General features: G+C 46.9%; 1 protein-coding gene across 8 annotated transcripts in view; it reads left to right on the top strand.

Moving 5' to 3' along the window:
- Positions 1 to 14,049, top strand: part of Ttc3 (tetratricopeptide repeat domain 3) — a 97,453-nt gene extending 83,404 nt beyond the window's left edge. For all 8 annotated transcript variants that reach the window (XM_038344860.1, XM_038344859.1, XM_038344861.1 and 5 more), the window contains 9 exons: positions 408 to 504; positions 2,070 to 2,170; positions 2,850 to 2,940; positions 3,493 to 3,594; positions 6,633 to 6,958; positions 9,091 to 9,217; positions 9,363 to 9,497; positions 11,586 to 11,678; positions 12,620 to 14,049. In XM_038344860.1, coding sequence (XP_038200788.1) covers positions 408 to 504; positions 2,070 to 2,170; positions 2,850 to 2,940; positions 3,493 to 3,594; positions 6,633 to 6,958; positions 9,091 to 9,217; positions 9,363 to 9,497; positions 11,586 to 11,678; positions 12,620 to 12,694 — 1,147 coding nt within the window. In that variant the 3' untranslated portion in view covers positions 12,695 to 14,049. The remainder of the gene's footprint in view (positions 1 to 407; positions 505 to 2,069; positions 2,171 to 2,849; positions 2,941 to 3,492; positions 3,595 to 6,632; positions 6,959 to 9,090; positions 9,218 to 9,362; positions 9,498 to 11,585; positions 11,679 to 12,619) is intronic.
- The last annotated feature ends 6,571 nt before the right edge of the window (positions 14,050 to 20,620 follow it).

Below are 20,620 nucleotides of genomic sequence, written 5' to 3'. Positions count from 1 at the left end.
CACCAGGCTGTGGAGGTAGACACAGGAGGACCTCTGGAGCGCACTGGCCAGCTCTTGTACCCAGTTGATCAGATCAGATACCAGTGAGAGTTCCTGTCTCAGATAAAGCAAAGTGGCTGTATCCTGAAGAATCACACTCAGCGTTAATTAACTCTGGCCACTACAGACCCCTACCTTTACCTGTGCCTGATGCATGCTCGCACACGCGCTCACAGTAAAGCCAGTGAACTGGCCCAGTGCCCTCGTGTTCCTCTGCATTTCTTCTAGATACTTCTTCTTGATTTCTTATCTTTCTCTGATCACTTACAAATGCAGAGGGCACAGTGAGTCTAAATTGTACGATGACACACAAGGCAGAAGACTGGCTGTCGGCGTGATCTCACGAGGGCTTTGTTTTCCCCTCGCAGTGGTGCTCTCACAGAGGAGAAGACAGCAGTGGACGAGTCCCTCGGAAAAGGAAGAGAGCTGTACGAGGAGAGCCACCAGAGAGCAGTGGCTGCCGAGGTGAGCCGGCACAGGCGGCAAGGGGAGGGCCTCTGCGTCTGTCTCTACCGGTAGAGTACCGCTGTGATGGGAGCTGGGAAATAGGACAGGCGTCATCCACAGGCTGACTTCCAGATCAGAGAGCTGTTACTTTTCTGTGCCTAAGAATTTTTAGTTTTTATTCTTTTTTTTTTCGCATCAGGACCTATGCTTGCCACCGCTATAGTTTATCCTAAAGTTTCTGAGTTGTGCCCGTAAATATACCTCAGTTTATAACTGCCTTCTTATTCACCATAATAATTTAGTCATTTCTCATGCTTTTCACGGAATCGTCGTCATATTTAATCAAATGACACACACCATGAGGCATGTCAGTATTTACCAGTCCTTCAAAAGCAAATCAAAAGACCTCCCAGGCTGGCAGATAGCTCTCTGTAGGTAAGGTGCTTGTGTGTGCTGAGCCACGAGGATCTGAGTCCCATCCGCAGAATCCTTTTTTATTTTATTTTTTTTGTTGTTGTTGTTGTTGTTGCTGTCTTTTTAAGCTGACATTGGGAAGGCAGAGACAGATGGATCCCTGGGGCTCACTGGCAAGCCAGCTTCTCCTACTTAGCAAGTTGCAGGCTGGTAAAAGACCTGTCTTAAGTTAACAAGGAAACAGAAATGACACTAGCATGTCCTCTGACCTCCGTACGTGTGCACATGTGTATAGACACACACACCAGAAACTAGTTAATGAAGTGACTTACAAGTCAGCCACCACTACTGTGTTGGTGACTCGTGATTCTGATCTCAGATACACCAATAGCAGCAATGGAGAATTGCTACAAGTTCAAGGCCAGCATATCCTTAAATACAAAAGAAAAAGAAATATATGTATGTATTTGGGCATTTACATGTTTGTGTATTCTTCAGTTCCCCTAGAGAAGTACACATTAATTTTTGTATACTGGTTGAAAACTGAAACAAGGGAAAATGGAAATAAACTGTAACACTAGCTTTATTTTTGTTGTTGTTGTTTCTAAAATGTGATTTGGGATATTTATTTGAGAAACAAGTTCTTTTTATTGTCTCATGTGTCTATGCTTTTTCTGGGGAAATGAGAAAAGGATTAAGTTGGACTGTCTGGAAGCAGCAGACTTCTAGTTATTAGTCAGTCAGGCACCTGCTTCCAGGCAAGTCTGAGGAACAAGCCGGCGTGTGTGCTGCACCAGCGTCTGGATCCTGGCCTTGCAGGTCACGTCCTGTGCCACTGGGCAGCAGGTTTTCCTGGAGGCTCTGTCCATTCCACACCTTCTGCACCGACTCTCACACAGCACCCACTTACCTGTGGGGAGAGCTGAGCGCACAGCCGAGGTGTGGGTGCCCAGAGGGGCTTTGGGCTGAGGAGGTGCAGCACTTTCAAATCCTCAGGTTTCCTTCCTGCTCACCTGATGAAATTACCGCATAATTGTGTTCTTATGTGTCTGCCATTGTACTTTATTTAAAGAGAAATTGGAAAGTTCTTAATGTTTACTTGGAAGGTTTTCAAATCGATTCAGATTTTCATTTGTGAGACATTTATGTATCCTCTATTGTACTGTCAGGTGTCTGTCCTTGAAAACTGGAAGGAGCGAGAAGTGTATAAATTACAGAGTTTGGCTGCACAAGCGGAAGCCTATCTTAAGAACCTCAAGCTGATGAGCAGGTACTGTGTCTCTTAGGTGCTCTTCCCATCCTGCACTTGGGAAATACAGTTAGAAACACCTGATGAAAAACAATTACTCAAAATGCTTTTCCTACAATATATTTTGATCATGTTTTTCCCTCCCCCAAGTCCTCCCAGAACCTCCCTGTGCCCAACCGTCTGTCCTTTCTCTGTGTCTCTTAAAAGTAAATTAATTAGGGGCTGGAGAGGTGGCTCAGAGGTTAAGAGCATTGCCTGCTCTTCCAAAGGTCCTGAGTTCAATTCCCAGCAACCACATGGTGGCTCACAACCATCTGTAATGAGGTCTGGTGCCCTCTTCTGGCCTGCAGGCATACACACAGATAGAATATTGTTTACATAATAAAATAAATAAATATAAAAATTAATTATATTAAGCATGATGGAAAAAGGGTGGGGAAGCAAGAATTGATTTGTGCTGGCTAGCTCCTCGTGTCCTGTGCCCCAGGAGTGGGTGAAGTGCTCAGCGAGACTCCCCTGGGGAAAACTGATTTCCCTGTGACCTTGGTGCAGACACTAAAGTATGTGCCTCCACGCCTGCTCCAAACTTTACAGTTTCACAGCAGACGTTCTATTGTGTGTTTGTTTGCCTTTAAATGCTTTCTGTTTTCCCAGTCTGTAAAGTGGGTGGTAAGTAGCTGTCTGCTTCTGAATCTTCCAGTGATGCTGCATCGTGCCCCGAGATGGAGTGTGATACATCCTCCTGGGAGTCCTTCCTTTCCAACGTGAGAGAAGAAGTGGAGAGCACAAAGGTGAGCTAGAAAACTTGTCACCGTCCTACCAGCATCATTGTGGTGGTTTGAATGCTCAGGAGACTACCGTTGTATTTTAAACATTCCTTTTTTAAAAATTTTTTTCAGTGCTTTTTTGTTGAAATTACTAGGAATTTTTCATGAAATTAGTGGTATTTTCTTAATTATCTTATATCATTTGCTTACACACATAATGCCCTGGGTTCACTTCTGAGCATGAAGAAAAGGAACAGAAGGAATTACAGTGCTCAGATGCCCAGGTCCTTCCCTGCTTACTCTCTGAGAAGCAGCTCTCCTGCTTTGGTGATCTCCAGGCCGAGGAGCCTGCCCGCCAAGGGTCAGATCATACCAAGCTCTTTAGCCTCACCACCTCAAGCCTCTCAGTAAATGGTTCGACTTCCTTACAATAATTATCTTAGAATTTTATTCACACTTGTATTTCTTGGGAAACTTGGTCATATGAATTATCTGACAAGAAAAAATATTAATTGAAACAGTTGTTTTCTTTTGGAATTGGTTACAAAAGCTTCACATTTTCCCTTCTACCCACAGTCTCAGTTTGAAGATCAAATTAAGGCCGTTAAAAATGGCTCTCGGCTCAGCGAACTTCCCAAAGTGCAGACTTCTATGCTTTCCTTTCCTGCCTGTACGATGGTGAGTGGAGAAGGACACAACCAGTCTCTGTCTTAACTGTCCACAATAGTTTTTTTCCACTGTTTTCAGAACACTGGGGATAGGCTTGTCCTAAGGTTCCATGTTGGTGCTCCTGTAGCCTCTGTGGCACAAGTAGTAAAAACTCAGAGACAGATACTGGGGTTCAAACTGAAGATCAGAAAAGCAAAGCAGCCAGCCTCTGGCTCTGACTTCTACCAAGGCTGGGCAACTGCAGACTGAGCCCTAAACCTTTGTCTCTCCTGTCTTATATTCCCCTCTAGTACTGGGATTAAAAGTGTGAACCACCACCACCTGAATCATTTTCTGCATTGGTCTTGAACTCTCAGAGACCCATCTGCCTTTGTCTATCAAATGCTGGCATTAAAGGTGTGGGTGCCATCACTGCCTGGCCTCTAGTGACTTAGTTTTACCCTCTGATCTTCAAGCAAGCTTCATTTATTAGAACATAAATATCACTATAAACTTTTAAGCTTTAAGCATTTTATCATCAGTGGATCAATGTTTCTGCAGCTAGTCATGAGAGCAGGACTAAGACACACTGTGATCCCTGTTCCTACCCCTTTCATGGACCTTCGTATCTGTTTTCTTTTCTTGATGCAGGGTGTGTGTGTGTGCTCGCTCGCGTGTACATGTGACAGACAGACATTAGTGAACTACATGCATGTAGTCTAGCATGTCAACAATCACTCTAAGTAGCAGTGTAACTCCTAGACACTTGGAGGCATGAAGGTCTTAGTTAAGTCTGTTTCCTCACCAGATGCAAAGCAAACAGTACTGCATGTACGACAGGAAGGAGTTTGCTGGTCTAACCTGTCATATTTGATTGCTGTCTGAGGTGTGTCCTGAATCTCACAAACAGAAGTGCTTGCTAAATTTTATCTTTTGACTTCAAAGTGCTTTTTAGAATTGCAGTAATATTATTTTGTGGACTTTGTAGAAAGGCTAACCATAGATGTCAGTTTATTGGGTTTTGAGGTACCCGTTTCTGGGATTTAGACACAGATGAGACTAGGAATTCCAGGCCTCTGTGAAGTTTCAAAATGTTTAGCATGTCCTTGCAGTCCTGGTTGCTGCTTTCCCAGTGCCTGCCTTGCACCTTCCTGCTACCAACATGTCTATCTGGACTCTTCTTCAGCCTCAGATCTGTCCTAATGCCCTGCCTCCGGCCTTTCCCTGGAAGGCTCACTGGTACCTCCCTCCCTTCCTCCTCATTACCTTTATAATGTACAGTAGATCACCTTAGTCTAGAGACCTCGGTGCCTAACAGCCTATCTGCTCCTGCAGAGGACCTGGGTTTCACTCCCAGCACCTGCATTATGACTCATAACATCTGTGACTCCAGTTCCAGGGCATCAGAGCCAGTCACATGTACACAGTCATAAATGCAAGCCAAGCATTCATGTACATAAAATAAAATTTTAATGTCTTAGGAATACAAGGTGTGGCATCATGATCTACACTTCTCCACATCGTAAGTTCTTTGTTATACTGAAAGGTCTCATTTTTGTTTTCTCTAAATTTCTACAGCAGATATAGAAGAAAAAAACTTTTGACTCTTAGAATATTTTATTATTAGCTAATTTCATTTTTTTATAATTTTAAAACAATTCAGGTTTTTTTTTTTTCATAATCAAAGTTCTGAGACCTCTAAGTGTATCAGGAACTGGAGAGATGGCTCAGAGGTTAAGAACACTGGCTGCTCTTCAAGAGGTCCTAAGTTCAATTCCCAGCAGCCTGGCTCACAGCCATGTATGATGAGATCTGGTGCCCTCTTCTGGTGTGCAGGAATACATGGAGACAGAACATTGTACACATAATAAATAAATAAATCTTTTTTTTAAAAGAGTACCCTTAAAAACCATTTATTTCCTTAATCCCAACACTCAGGAGGCAGAGGCAGGAGGATCTGTGTGTTCAAGGCAAGCCTGGTTTACAGAACAAGTCCCAGGACAACCAGAGTTACAAAGAGAAACCCTGTCTGGAAGAACCAAAGCCAAACAAACAAAAGAACATCTATTTCGTACCTCATGTCTTCGCTGGGTATTTAGTGGTAATGAAGAATAAATGTGGAATGGGCTCTCAGAGTACTATGGGCTTCAGAAAAGACAGACCTTAAACTCACAACTACAAAATAAACACTGATGTTTGTCCCCTGAATGCTCTAGTAACATAAATCCACATCTAGGGTAAGAAAGGGATGAGAGGATAATGTTTGGGGAGGGGCAGGGTGCTAACCCTTAGAGCAGCCTGGTGTTGCAATGGACATAGCACATGCTGGGAAGCTGGAAATAAAAGGGGACATGCAGTCCGTCCTTTGCGAGGGACACAGGGAGCACTGCAGAACCTTCCAGGGCCAGCAGAACAAAGTTTGCACTGTTGTTTAGGTCATTGGGAAGGCTGAGGTTTAGGTTTCAAGTCAGGGGAAAGATGAGCTGGAGGAAGGAGTTGATGGCTATACAAGGCTGAGTGAGCTCTATGTGACTTGGCACCCTCAGCAGTGTGTGCAGGTGGGAGACCATAGGTGGCAGCTCAGCACCCTCAGCAGTGTGTGCAGGGGGGAGACCATTGGTGGGAGCAGTATGGGGAGCAGCGTGGTTGTGAGATGATGGGGCTGCTCCTGAACCCAAGTTTGAGCACAGTGAGTTTGGTTCCCCAGATCACTCATGGTTGTGCAGATAAGAGTCTCAGGAAAATATCCCAGTCTAGAAATTGCATGGTGGTCTTGGGAGAGAGGAGCCTCAGGTTGAGATTTGGGCCTCCAGCAACATAAGATGCGGACAGAAGGTAAGAGCTACAAAGAGCAGAGTTGGGTGTGGCCAGCACTAGTCTCCCTGTTTCCTAGGAGACGGCTTTGGGGAATATTAGAGCAGATTGATTGGTTAGCAGTAGTAGTAGTAGTGGGTGGGATGGAGGGAGTGCTGTCATTTAGGCTGTTTTTCTAATTTTAACGTCCTGCGTTCAGGTTTGCTGGGAGCTGCTATGGACATGTGCTCATCAGTTCATTTCTCTCTTGTCAGTTACCCTCTGAGTTTTCAGGCCATGAAGATCAAGGGCCCATGACTTCTGTAGACATGACTGGAGCAGTCTACAATGATTTCCTTGTGGCACCTCCTAGTGGCTCCCCAGAGGAGGTTCCTGAACTGATACTAGGATCACCCACCCATCAGCCTGAAGTTGCTCAGCCTGAAGAGCTCAAGAGGGCTAGCCAGGCATCTCCATCAGAACAAAGCCCCGAGGCGGAGGAGAAGCCACCTGGACCGGCTCCTCGGTCAAGCCAGTCCCCAAGCAAGATTTTCAGCAGTGCCATTGAGCATTTGTTGGTGGTGTTCCCGTGCTACACCAGGTGAGTAGATGTCTGTGACTGTTAAATGCGTCATTAACTGTGTCTGGGGTTGTTGCTGCTGCTGTTTTGAGACAGGGTCTCATCAGTGTCTAGCCCTGGCTGTCCTGGAACTCGCTATGTAGACCAGTTTGGTTTCAGACTCACAGAGATCTACCTGCCTCTCCTCCTGAATGCTTGAATAAAAGATGTGCACCACCGTGCCTAGCCATTGAACTGCTGCTTGATCAGATAAAACAATGACCAATTAGAAAATAATGTGAAAAGAATTGTGTTAATTGTTTTACCAAGAAAGACATGCTCTTTGTTTTTTTCTCCTTGTGACCATAATAGTGTGATGCTGGGGACTAACCCAGGGCTAGGGTTAGGCAAAGGCTCTAACACTTGAACTACACACCCAAGCCACAAGTGAAGGTTCTGATGTTCATATCAGAATTGAGTGTGCTGTGCTTAAGCCAGGCATAGTGGCTCACACCTTTAATCCGGCTCTCAGGAGGCAAAGGCAGGCAAATCTCTGAGTTCAAGACCTGCCTGGTCTACAGAGTGAGTTCCAGGACAATTAGAATTGTTACACAGAGAAACCCTCTCTTGAAAAACCTGTGTGTGTGTGTGTGTGTGTGTGTGAGAGAGAGAGAGAGAGAGAGAGAGAGAGCACACTGACCCCTGAGTAACCCAACAGCAGAACACAGTGGTTTGCTAAGACTTGGTGAGCTTGGTAACACTCCAGCATTATCTGCTGTGGAGTCTGTAAATGAGCTGTAAAATACATTGTGCGTCATATAGGAAAATACAGAGCAAAGAACACAAACATCTTAACATTTTGTAGTTAGCCGTGTGAGGTGCGAAGGGTAAACTGAATTCAGTATGAGATGTGTGTCCATACTACAAAAGGAACCGTGTGAGTCTCCGGAAACGCTGCTCGTGCCTGAGTCAATAAGCTGTGTTTATCGAGCTGACTCTGGTTCCTTGTACTTCACTGTGTCTCTGCTCTCCAATCAGTGCAAGAGAAGGAGAGTTAGGATCCAGGGACAGCTTAAAAGAGAACTCTGTACACAGTGACTTTTTGTACCTGCATTGCTTCTGTTTCTTGATATTAATGGGTTATAAGATTGAAAGTTAGGAATAAAGTAGTCATTAAAAATGTCTGTTGCTCGAGACCAGCCTGGTCTACAAGAGCTAGCTCCAGGACAGGCTCTAAAGCTGCAGAGAAACCCTGTCTCAAAGAAAAAACCAAAAAATAAAAAAATAAAAAATGTCTGTTGCAGTTGGGGAGATAACTCAGCTTGGTAAAGTATTTATGCAAGCTTGAGAACCCAGGTTCAAACCTCCATCATAAAAAGGCAGGCAAGTCAGCTAGCCCTGAAATCCTGGCACAGATAATTCAAAGACCCTGGGCTTTTGGGGGCAGCCCGTCTATCCTTTCTCAAAAATAAGCTGAAGAATGATGGAAAAATACACCTGGTGTTGACCTCTAGCCCCATATATGTGCACACACAGTCATACACGGTATGACTGGCCAGAGCGAGTGTTTCCCAGCTCAGTGGAGTCCTTCCCATAAGAGCAAGAGCAGTCTGAACGCTAACTGCTGAACCACTGAATGCCAGTACTGAGAGGTGGTTAGTAGCTTGGGAGGAATCATTCTGTCTTAAATGGATATTTCTGTATGGTCACTGCAGTTAACTGGTCGACAGATGATCTGTATGACGGTCATTGTGGTCGACGGTCATTGTGGTCCACGGTCACCTCTGCGTGGTGAGCGGATCTTTCTGTATGGTCACTGTGGTTGACTGGTCCACAGGTTACCTCTGCGTGGTGAGCTGATCTTTCTGTACGGTCACTGTGGTTGACTGGTCCACAGGTTACCTTTGGGTAGTGAGCGGATCTTTCTGTACAGTCACTGTGGTTAACTGTGGTCCACAGGTTACCTTTGCGTGGTGAGCTGATTTTTCTCTATGGTCACTGTGGTTAACTGTGGTCCACAGGTTACCTTTGCGTGGTGAGCTGATCTTTCTGTATGGTCACTGTGGTTAACTGTGGTCTACAGGTTACCTTGGGGTGGTGAGCTGATCTTTCTACACGGTCACTGGTAACTGGTGAGTTGTCAGAGTCATTTATTATTCACTTTTCTTTTTCAGCACTGAGCTTGCTGGTTTTGTTAAAAAAGTTCGAAACAAAAACAAGAACTCACTCTCTGGCTTAAGTATTGAGGATATTGTTGAAAGAGTCACAGAACACATTCTAGAGGAACAGAAAAAGAAAAAGGTAAGATATTTCTCTTCATGCTTGTTTATAAAATGTGAGACTCAAAAGCTTGCAGTCCAGCCCCCAGTGAGAGAGTGGACTAGAAGGTGGCCAGATGGTCGTAACTGCACCTCTTTCCCTCTTTCCCACCTCATCCCGTCTGCAGCCAAACCCAGGAAAAGACAAGAAGACATCTGAGGCTCACGCTGATGCTGCGGTGGCTGAGTCCTCCCAGAGTGCACCCTTGGCCGTTGTTGGGCCGTCATCCAAAACCAAAGGCCAGAAGAGAGAAGACGTCCCTGTGAGTATTACCTGAACAGCTGCATTGCCAGTTTTTCTCTTTATTGAGGAGAGGAATTGGGAGGACGCAGAATTTTTAGTCCATGAGGTAGCCCTTTCACTTCGAGGCTTGCTCTATTTGAAACTAAAATTAGGAACCAGATTTTGCTGTATTTGAATATACCTTCATGTCTGGGGTCCAGGGTGACAGCCGACTGCCTGAATATAACTGAGTTTTGTCCTATGCTTTTACTTTTACAAGTGGTCAATTGTGTTGACCTCATGTATCAAGTGGGAAAAGCAGTTTTTGGATAATTTTATCCTTTGTAAGCAGGAACTTGATACTTAAAGGCTAGCTTGCATCATTCAGCACTACCGTGAGCCTGGGCGGGACTTGTACTGCCAGACTACTGCTGGATTCATTGATGCTGTAGAATACCCATACTAATGGTACCCTTTGCCCGTCCGTTGGGTACCTGGAAGTGGGTACTGAAATGGGCTGAATGTGCCTGCAATTTGACATTGCTGATTTAAGTCTCGGTTTCCTTTAAGAATATAAGAATCTTTTTATTTGCATGGTACATCTGATAAATTGTTCATGTGGTTTTATCTAAGTTGGCAAGGCTCTATAATTGTCTGTATTTTACAATAAAACAGCCAAGGCATGAGTGTGATCCTGTCAGCATTCAGCTGTGTGAAGCTGTAGATGTCTTGCTTGTCAGGCAGCAGCAGTCCTCGGCTTGTCACTGCCGGGTGAGGCTGGAGACCTACTGAGGAAACAGGTGTCGATATGCTTCTTCCTCTTGCCCTGTGCCGCTTTTTCTCTATGGTCACTGTGGTTAAGGGTGGTCCACAGGGCGTTTGCATTTTTAGGGGGAGTAGTGCCCAGCCCCACCTCAGAGTAGACTGGGTAATCACCTCCAAGAGAGAGCTGCTTCTGTCTCTGTGGTGACTGATGTCACTTTTCAATTTGTTGAGACCCAGACATGCTGGGGGGGGGTGGGGGGGAGTATCTTGATGGGGTTTATCGAGGTGAGAAGACTCAAGACTCAAACACAGTGGGCGGTACCATTTCCTGCTTGGGGTCCTAGACATTAAAATAAATAAAAGATTGTGTGTGGGGTGCAAACACGTGTGCACATAGGAGCAAGTGCACACCCATGTGTACCTGTGCAGAGGCCAGGGGAGGACATTGGATGTCCTGCTGTATCAATCTCACTGTTTTCTCTTGAGACAAGAGTCTTCGAACCGGAAGCTCTTTTTCCAGTGAGGTTGGTGGCATATGCAGGTTCACTTTGCTCTACGCTGTCCAGGACTCAGGGAGGAGGTGGAAGGGCTAGCGTAGAGGAAACTGAACCTGCCACCTGCCCCATTTCAGCCCGGGCCCTGTCAGCACCTCAGGAGAGCCCGTAGCCTGGTCTGTAAGACTGACCAGTGGAACTGTTTGCTCTCAGGTCTTCAAGCAGTCTGTATTAAAATACAGTTCAAATCCACCACAGTTACAGGTCTGCTGGCATCTTGCTTCTTAGGCGACTGGCTTGAATCTCAACTCTGCCCTTCTTTTTCCCTGTATTTAGTTTGACTTTTCATCCTTCCTGACTTTCAGTCAAATAGCTTCTATTATTAACAATGAGCAGCATATACTCACAGCATAGAAAAGCTTCTATTATTAACAGTGAGCAGCATATACTCACAGCATATAAAATATACTCACAGTATATAAAAAGGTTATCCCACAGCAAAACTTTTTTTTGTTGTTGTTGTTTTAAGTTTTTTGAGGCAGGTTCTCTCTGGAGTCCTGACTGTCCTGAGAACTCACTGTGTAAGCCAGGCTGGCCTTGAACTCACAGAGATCCACCTGCCTCTGCTGTCTGAATGCTGGGATTAGAGGCGTGTGCCACCACCACCTGGCTAGAAACGATTTTAAATTTTAAAAGCTGTCTTTACTCTTTTAAACCATAATTGAAAAATAATCTGCTACCCTTTGTGGCCAAAAAAAAACCCAAAAAACCAAAACCAAAACAAAACAAACCCTTAGGCCACCCATGCACTAAGTGATGCAAGCACATATCATAAAGTTATTTATTATTCAAATGTGTTTCTTTCTCAGGCACCAGATGCAAATTCCTGTGAGCTATGCCATGAGATGTTCAAGTCAAAAAACATGCGTGTGCTAAAATGTGGGCACAAGTTTCACAAAGGAGTAAGTATTTCTGACTGTCTACCATGCATTTTAAAAATAAAAATGGAATTTGGGGGCAGGTAACCAGTCCTTGTGTTTCCAAGCCATTTTTCCTTTGTAAATCTACGCATACAGTGTTCATAGGTCTATGTAAAACCATGTTTGGGAAGTCCGTAGGGGTCTTGGACCAGGGGTGTCTGTGGCTCTGTAGACTACTTTTTCTGCCCGTCATGCCATGGGTGAAGAATTACAGTTGACTGCGTAGCTATATTAGCTCTGGGACTCTACACAATATTAATTCCTTCAAAGTTGGTTTCCCGTGTGACTAAAGAAATAGTGCACAGCGTCTGTTCCGTGTAGCACGTAGAGCTGGGGCACCATGTTGAAGACAGTACCTGGTCCACGTCCTTCTGTCTCGGTGTCTAGGACAGATGAGTTCTCCACTGTCTTAGTTTATTAACCGTAAGGAAGGGCCGACTATAAAATACTCACTAGCAGGACCTGATCAAGCTGCAGAGCCCTTCAGATCATGCTTTGGCCTTCAGCTCTCCACGCCTGCCCAGCCGTGTGCCAGCCAGGCCTGCACAGAGAATGTGCGAACAGACCCATGAGACACTCAGGATCCAAAAGCCAGGAGCAGGCATCGAGTGATTTTTGTGGCCACAAAACTGACAAGTGGTGCAATCAGTCAGTCAAGAAAGCTGACCGAGCTTAGATTGAGGCCAGGGTGTAAGGGAGGACAAGGCCCTTCACGGACCGTGAGTCTGATTCTGGAGCGCCGTTGTTTTCTCCTGGGCTTCAGCCGTCCTCCTGCCATGAGCAGACCATGATCTTCCTTAAGGATTGGGCGGCACCAGACTGGGAAAGTAGCATGAGCCGTGCTCCTGCCAGAGCACAGTGATTTAAGAGAGCTGGGGTCCCCGACCCTGCAGCACTCGCTGACTCTCTTTTCTCCTTTGCAGTGCTTTAAGCAGTGGCTTAAAGGGCAGAGCACCTGCCCTACCTGCGGCAGCGGGGACCTGCTGTCAGAAGAGTAGCCTGTGGCTGCACCCTTGCCCACCCAGCGCAGCTGACGATGGGAACTGCGTCCGTTTCTGTAGGTAGTCACTCCTCACCTGTGTGATGCCTGACAGCAATGTCCTGTCACCCGTGTGGACACGGATTGCACACTCCAACACTGTGTACCACCGAGCTAACCAGCGGAGTCCTGAGTGCCATCCACATCAAGTTCCCCCCAGTGGCAGCCGTGTGTGGGCCTCTGCGATGCTGTGTCACACATTCCTACGCTGGTGGTGCTGCTGCGGGGGCTCTGAGATGAGAGCTTCCTGGGGAGAGAGCTGTGAGCCCCCCAAAGCAGCGCTCCAGTTGTGAGGATTCTTAGCTCTTCGGTTCTTCCCTGGAACTGTATGGTCTCCTTCATAAATTTTGGTTTTTCGAGACAGGGTTTCTCTATGTAACAGCCCTGCCTGTCCTGGAGCTCACTCTGTAGACCAGGCTGGGCTCAAACTTACAGAGATCCGCCTGCCTCTGCCTCCCAAGTGTTGGGATTAAAGGTGTGCACCACCATCAACCGGCCCTTCTTAAATTTTTAAAGTGCTTGTGATCCAGTTGATCCACATCTTGGAAACCAATTATAAAATACGTTTTAAATTGGCTTGAGCTAAGATTTTTCTACCCTGGAAGCAGGCTACCTGTTGGCAGCAGCCCCACACCTGAGGCTCACACTGAGATCTCTGCGCTGGTCTCCTTAGCTAGTCTACCAGTGCTCCGAAGTGTCCAGCTAGCTAGACCTGAGCACACGAGTGCTGTGCAGAACCAGCCACCATTGTTCTCCGTCCTTACACTACCACCAAAAAGAAATACACCAGACAGTCCTGAGCGTTGGTGTTATTAAATTGTCTGTGTTTGACTTTTGTGTAAAGTATTGCATGCAATCTTGTATTGTGACCTGAAATCAATCTAACTGTTGTTAGAAATTATTCAAAACTAGGTATTTTTAGTGACCTGTATGCAGTGGCAAATACAGAAACATGAACCCTGGATATACTCCATTTCTCTCAAACACGAAGAAACAAAAACCTGTTTGCCAGCGTGTTAACTGTTGCAGTAGCAGGTGTGGTCGCCTTCTGCTTGTGTCCATGTGAGTTGTAGTGTCTAGTGACCTCGTCTGTAGCAGCTCACTCCTTACTCTGAGACATTCTCCACGGTGGTCCCTGAACATGACCTGCATGCTCTAACAGTTGTGAGCGGTACACGTTCAAGTGCACAGGGATACTGTGGTGTCCGGTGCAGACTGTAGTAGCCGCTGAGAGAATGAACTCCTTCCCATCAGAGCCTGTGAACATGCCTTACACCTGTCCAGTAACTGTCAGTAAAACGTTGTGAAAGATGAGCATCCGCTGTCGTTCTTGTGCGTTCTTCCCAGGTAACTTAAACTTTCATTCTGCTTGAGATGTCGGGCTTTGTGCTGACAGCTGCTGAAAAGGCAACTTCATTTGGGAAGAGCAGAGCAGCATGCTGCATCTCAGGAGCCGTGACCAAGAGTCTTGGATTATTTTAGAGCCTAGATCAGAACATTCTTTTGTGCCTAAGCGCAGCTTGCCAAGCTCGGCTGTTTAAGTTCGTGAAGAGAACATTTATGCAGCAATGGCAGAGAGTGGACTGTGCAGTCCTACTGCAAAGAGTTCTCGTGGACACCGGAAGATCCTGAGGACGACTGCATCTCTTTGGGGCACTTCTGGGTTACGGATGCTGAGGCTGATCAATAGCCCTGTGGGATATGCCAGGCACTCGCAGATACTAAAGAAAGCATGGTTTATTAATACACTTACTAAAAGGTGTTAAGCCTCCTGTTGGACAGGCCAATGGTACCAGGTGTGCTTGTCTTAGAACACAGTTGTCAGACATGTTCTGTGGAGTGTTTACAGGTTCTGAAGGAGGTAGCTTTCAGACTCTTGAGTTGATGGCTGAGAACAGATACTTAGGACTCGCAATCCCCTGGTGATACAGCCTCCTCCTGAGCTGCTACAGCTGCTCCCAGCTCAAGACTGCATCCCAGCACTCGGTTCTCAATATAGAGGAATGAACAAGGTATACACATTCTTCATGGAAGGCCGAGGGTGCTGGCAGTCCCTTGAGGGACATGGCTCCTATTCAACAGTCTTGTTAATCCCTCCACCCCCCATGTTGGCCATAGTGAGAAGCAAGCATAATTTTAAACTAATACTCATTCAAATATATTCAAACAGTAGCATTTAATTCAATAACTTGAAGCATTGGCTGTGCCTTTAAATTTGGATTTTTTTTTTGTCTCTGAGGTGCTTAATCTGTATTAGGAATAATGGATAATTAATACCAAACTCAAGTGATGCCAATACAAGATGTTGATTTGGTCACAGCCCTCTCCAGAGACACGGATCAAGGACACCACAGAGAATAGCAAAGGTGGACACCCTGGTGAGGTTGAACGAGCGCAGGCAGGCTGCATGGTGACAGGGTGGTTGCTTAGAACAAGGACCAGAACAGCTCCTGCCGAGCATTGCATGAAAGGAACGGGCAGCCTTCTTGTCCTACGCGGTAGGCTTGATTAAACTGCGACAGGGAAGAAGTGGTCAGTTATGTCTGGGGCCTTTCTGTTTCTCCGTTGACGCGATGGCCCCTGTGTCCACCTTCACGCAGTCACCTGAGTGTCTGCACAGGCAATGCCAGCCATGGAAACCAGTGGGAATGGGACCGATCACTACAGATGCATGGCCTCAGGCTAGACTGGTGTGGTAGCAAACAAGAGATAGCCCCTGAGAATATGGTCAGAGTATGATATGTGTGTGGAAGAAAATGTCACAGTACCATTCTCTACAATTTACATCTACCTGGCGAGGTGCATGCTATAGGACGTGGCCAAATGAAACTTAGGTTTCTGTTGAATAAATAGCAGATAACATAGTCATCTGAGGCACATAAGCCTTTGCTAAAGACCAACTGGTCCTTGTTAGGGACCTCCTAGTTACATAGCACAGGCTTGGTCCTCTAGGAACACGTGGTTAAATGAGGGTGAAACCTTTTACAACAGCATCTGAACCAGAACTGGATCAAATGTCTCAAAGTCACTTTGAAAAGTATTTTTTATTCCTGAGCCCAGAACACTAATCTTGATCTTTTCCCTAACAAAGCATAATTTCATCTATGTCTGTGTGCATGGGAGTGCTTGAGTTTGCCTATCCTGTTGACTTGTTTAGGTTGAGGGAGCATATGAACGGGTGTCTTGCAAGGGCCTGGGCAAAGGGTAAGGTGGGAATTGTTCTTCCTCCTGCTTTTGCTTCATTGCCTCTGACATGTGGTCTCATTGTCCCTGCTTTCAAGAGGAAAAGAAAAGAAATAGCAAAAGTACAGAAATTTTAGTCAACTAAAAAAAATCACAATGAGTAGACTGTTAGTCTGGGCAAACTAATTGACATCAAGTCACAAAAACTGTGGCTCTGTTAAGAGTAATGATATTCAGTATCCCATGGGAAACCCTTACCCTGTCACCGTACGTACAGACCAGATGGACCAGTCCTAAATACAAGACAGCAGATTCTTGGGAAACCATAAGGAAGCTGGGCAATGGTGGCGCACACCTTCAATCCCAGCACTCGGGAGGCAGGCAGATCTCTGTGTGAGTTCGAGACCAGCCCAGTCTATAAAACTAGTTCAGAACAGCAAGGGCTACAGAAGAACCTTGTCTTGAAAAACTTAAAGAAAAACCATAAGGCTAAGAAGCTGGTAAGTTGGCTCGTCGGTGTTGATTTTCTGAGCACGAAGACGTGAAAGCCGTAAAGTGGAAGAGAGGTATAGGTGGGGACAGTGGTCCTGCAAACGCCCCGGTGGTTCGTAGCCTTCCTGAGAGGAGTTAAAACCTTACTAAGATGGTGGTGCATATTGTCCTGAGCCTGCTGGACAGCAGCATGAGGATCATCATTTGGGATGTTTTCAGAGGTTCTGTGAACCAGTGTTCAGACACTACATTAAAAACATACAATCATTTAGTTTATTACCCATGTGTTTTGGGTTGTTAGAAAGGATACTATGTGAGTTCTGTGTCCAGTGGTGGATGGAAGAAATAGCCAGATAGCCTCAGGGCCTTGCCCATCAGAAGGAACCAGCTGGTCTCATGGTGCCCCTTTCACATTTAAAGTGGTGATTAAAGCCCCCCCCCCACTCACGGCTTGGGTGATTCTCTGCTGAATGAACTTTCTGGCTAAGGGATTCATCCTTGCTGTTCCTGAAGAGTGGGGCCCATCAGCCCCTGAGCCAGGGACAGAGACAGCCTGGTTGAGTCAGTCTCTTCATAGCTCCTTGGGAGCAAGAAGCTTCTGGGTGACAGGAGGCTGACCCCACACTGAAGGTAACCCAGCGTGTCCCCTGAGAGGGCAATGGGCCAGGCTCTGGGCCTTGTCAAACAGTGGAAATTGCCATCTTCTGTGGCACAGAGAGCTTCAAAAAAGAACCTTGCACTTTCTAATGTGCCCTTGTAGCAAACAGAGGTGTCATTGTTTTCAGCAAATACGGAGGCTCTACTGAGCAGATGCCGTCTGCTCCCCAAGGTCTTCCTCTGTGCTTGAGAAATTACGTATGAAGGCATTCTGCCGCGTTCCTTTAGTGTCTATTTCAGCTTCAGTTTATTTGGTGTGATAGAAAGGTCTTAATTTAGATCTTCCTGCCACCGGTTCCAAGAAATCCACCACCAACTCCAAGTTTTGTGTCCTGAAGTGGCACCCCATTCCAGTGGGGTGAGCCAGCAGCCTCCAAAAAGAGAACGCGGGAACAGATGGCCATTGTGCTTCCAGACGCTGGCTGCTGCCCAGCGCCAGCAGGACTCCAGCTTTCTCCTGTCCTCTGGGGAGGACACACTGCTTTTGCTTCCAGAGGCACAGCTACCAGCATAACCTGCCAGACTGAAAGCTGAAGCCACCCCTTCCACACTTCCTGGGCTTTTGGGCACTGAGGGAGGATGTCCCTCTCCTCATCCCGCCATACCCCAGACGGGTCCTGCAGCCTCTCGTGGATGTGCCTTGCAGGGCCCTTGCAATACCCTAGCTGGTCTCCCCGGGAGCAAATCAAGTGGCCCTAGGCATCCTGACAACTCTTTGACCTGTCATTGCCCATTCGTTAATCCTTCAAATCGGCCAGCGGCAGGCACAGTTCTAGTGCCCCAGTTACGATAGAATGAAGGAGACGGAAGGAACTGAGCATCCTCATGGGGAGGCTGACGTCAAGTAGGCCAGCGAAGCACATGACTTGCGTGGTGATGCAGAGAGGAGTGGAAGCTGGAAGGGGACTTGAGGGACATAGGGCGAGGCAGGGCAGCCTAGAGGAAGGGAGGAGGGAGTCGAGGTGATGGAGTGGGAGACCTGGGGGCATGAGGGAAGCTGCTGGTGTGTTGGGTAGATTGTGTAGAAGTGGGAGCCGCTGCTCAGGACAGACTGGGGTGCTGGAGCACGGTGGCCTAATGCTGGCGGGATGGAGGCATTTCCACAGCTGGTGGTCAGCCGGCTCACTCGTGAGTGCTCCTTAAACGTCAGTACTGCCTGTGACCTTACCCCCAAGGGACTGTGCTAACCACCAAGCATGGGGCGTTTCTGATTCACTCTTGTTCTTACTGCCCCCCCGAACCCCTGCTTCTAGTCCTTCCCCTTCCAGTTGCTTGGATTCTGGACTCACGGGGTGCCACGGGGTGTACTCACAGCCACCTCCCATGGCAGCCGTCTTCCTTACTGCCTTCTCAGCGCTGGTGTAACTGTCCACAGTCGGTTCCCGCGGCAGCACAGCCCTCACCCCACCACACTGGCCTTTCAGAGCGGGGTCCTCACAGCCCACCTCATCAAGTGCTGGTCTTCACTCTCATGCAGTGCCGAGAAAACACATGTGCCTTGCTCATAGCTGCTCAGTAAACAATTCAAAGTACCCAGGCTGTAGATCCACATAACCAAGAACTGGCGGCTCTCACATGCTGTGCCCCTGGCCCTGTCTGACTTTTCTCACTGTGCCTGTCAGCTCTGCCCCTCGCTAAGAGCGCCATTTTAACTAGAACCATCGAGGGATGCTGCACCCCCTGATTACAAAAATCATGGCATTTAAACCCCTTTTGTACCCATTTTACAGATGCAGAAAAACACCCCAAAGTTTAAGTAACATACCTGAAGTCACATTTCTACTCTCTGGGGATGGCAGCAATAGCCACGGATCCCCAGCCTACTGCTGCCTGGTGCACACACAGCTTCCCTGGTGTCTGCCCCATGCGTGCCTAGGGAGCTACAGTCCTCTCAGGCTGGGTGCATTTTTCTGACGTTCTGGCTGCCTGCTCTCTCAGCTCTATGTTATTTCTCCACGTGTGCCTTTAGCTGGTTCCTGTAAGCTCCTTCCAGCCTCCAAACCCGACTTACCTTTAGTGCTCCCCACAGATGGGACCTGAGCCTTCCTGGCGTGCGTGCCCTCCCTCCACGCCCTCCTCTCACTTATAACCCTGTATCACTAAAGTGCATAGTCCAGAGACTCCGCAGCATACATTTAACCGGGGAGCCTTGATGTAGTAGGTGCTGCTGGGCAGTCTGTATGGACATTCTGCTGAGCTCCAGTGGGTGTTCAGTGGTGTGCCATGGACTTCTTCCATTTCCCGCAGACGAAGAAGACTTTGCAGTCATTATGTCTCTGTTGATGTAACCATTTAAATATTTGATTCATCTTAAACATCAGGTCCCTATCATGGAGCTCTGACAGTACTTCGTGCATTCGCAATATCAGTCGTTCGCTGGGTGTTTGCAAACGTCCTTTCTCTCCAGCTCCGTGGCCTGCATTGTTTTCATGGTGCTTCGGTATTTTAAAGAAACTGTTGTATGTGGGTTGTGTTGCACATGTGAGCATAATTTTATACAATGTGTTGATCATATCCACTCCTCCCCCAACTTCTCCCAGACCCACATCTCCTTCCAAACCCATGAAACTTCATGTCCTCTCAACAGGAAAAGCCACCCAGTGCAGTCTGCACATGCCCTGGAGCGTGTGGTCACCCACTGGCATGCAGTCTACCTACCTGGCAATGACTCTCCCTCTCCTCTGTCAGGTGCGGGTAGCATTTTGTACCCGCCTCCCCGCTCCACTCTTAGTTTGTCTGGCTGGAGCTTGCACCAGTCTTGTGCATGCTGTCACGGCCACTCTGGGTTCATGGGCAGTGTCTATGCCATGTCTGGGAGATGCTATCCACATCCACAGCCTGTCTTGTACGATCCTTTCTACTGTCTTCCAGAACGATCCCTAAGCTGTGAGAGGAGGGGGTGTGATAATAGAGATCACATTTAGGGCTGGGCATCTTGCAGTCTCTCAGTCTCTACACTGTGTTGATGATTGAGAAATGCATGGATCTGTAATTATAATGAGGTCATTAGGAGCTGGTTTAATACTATGTCCATTTCACAACTTAATAGTGGTAGGTTCTCTCCTAGCCTATAACCTGTCTGGTCACAGATTCTTCATCCCAGGAATGGTGCCAGGTGTGGTTTCATCTTGTGCAGTAAGCTTTAAAACCCAATTAGAAACTAGTTGGTTGTTCCCATGACGTTTGTGCCACTATCGAACCAATAGGCATGTCTTGTCAATCTCAGGTTTACAGCTAGGTAAGATTAATGGTTCTGTTTTACAGGTGTGTGTGAGGGGGGGGGAGGTGATGGTTGGGGCTCCATAATGGAAGTCAAATGGCAACTTGCAGGAGTGGGTTCTCTACTTTTACTGTGGATCCAATGATTAAACTTAGGTCATTGGCTTTGTGTGGCAGGTGCTTTTTAAAAAAAGTTTACCTGCTCAGCCCCCTATGCAGCCCTAAAGTATTTGGAAGTCCTAAAAAAAATTTGGAAGTTCTCTTTTGCTTGAAGAAGGATTCTTTTAAAGTTATTTCTTAGATGATGTAATGAGTGTGTGTGCACAGGCATTTG

This window comes from Arvicola amphibius, chromosome 10, assembly GCF_903992535.2.
Source record: "Arvicola amphibius chromosome 10, mArvAmp1.2, whole genome shotgun sequence".
NCBI lineage: Eukaryota > Metazoa > Chordata > Mammalia > Rodentia > Cricetidae > Arvicola > Arvicola amphibius.
Note: the sequence above shows the minus strand (reverse complement) of the source record. Positions and strands in the feature narration are given on the sequence as shown.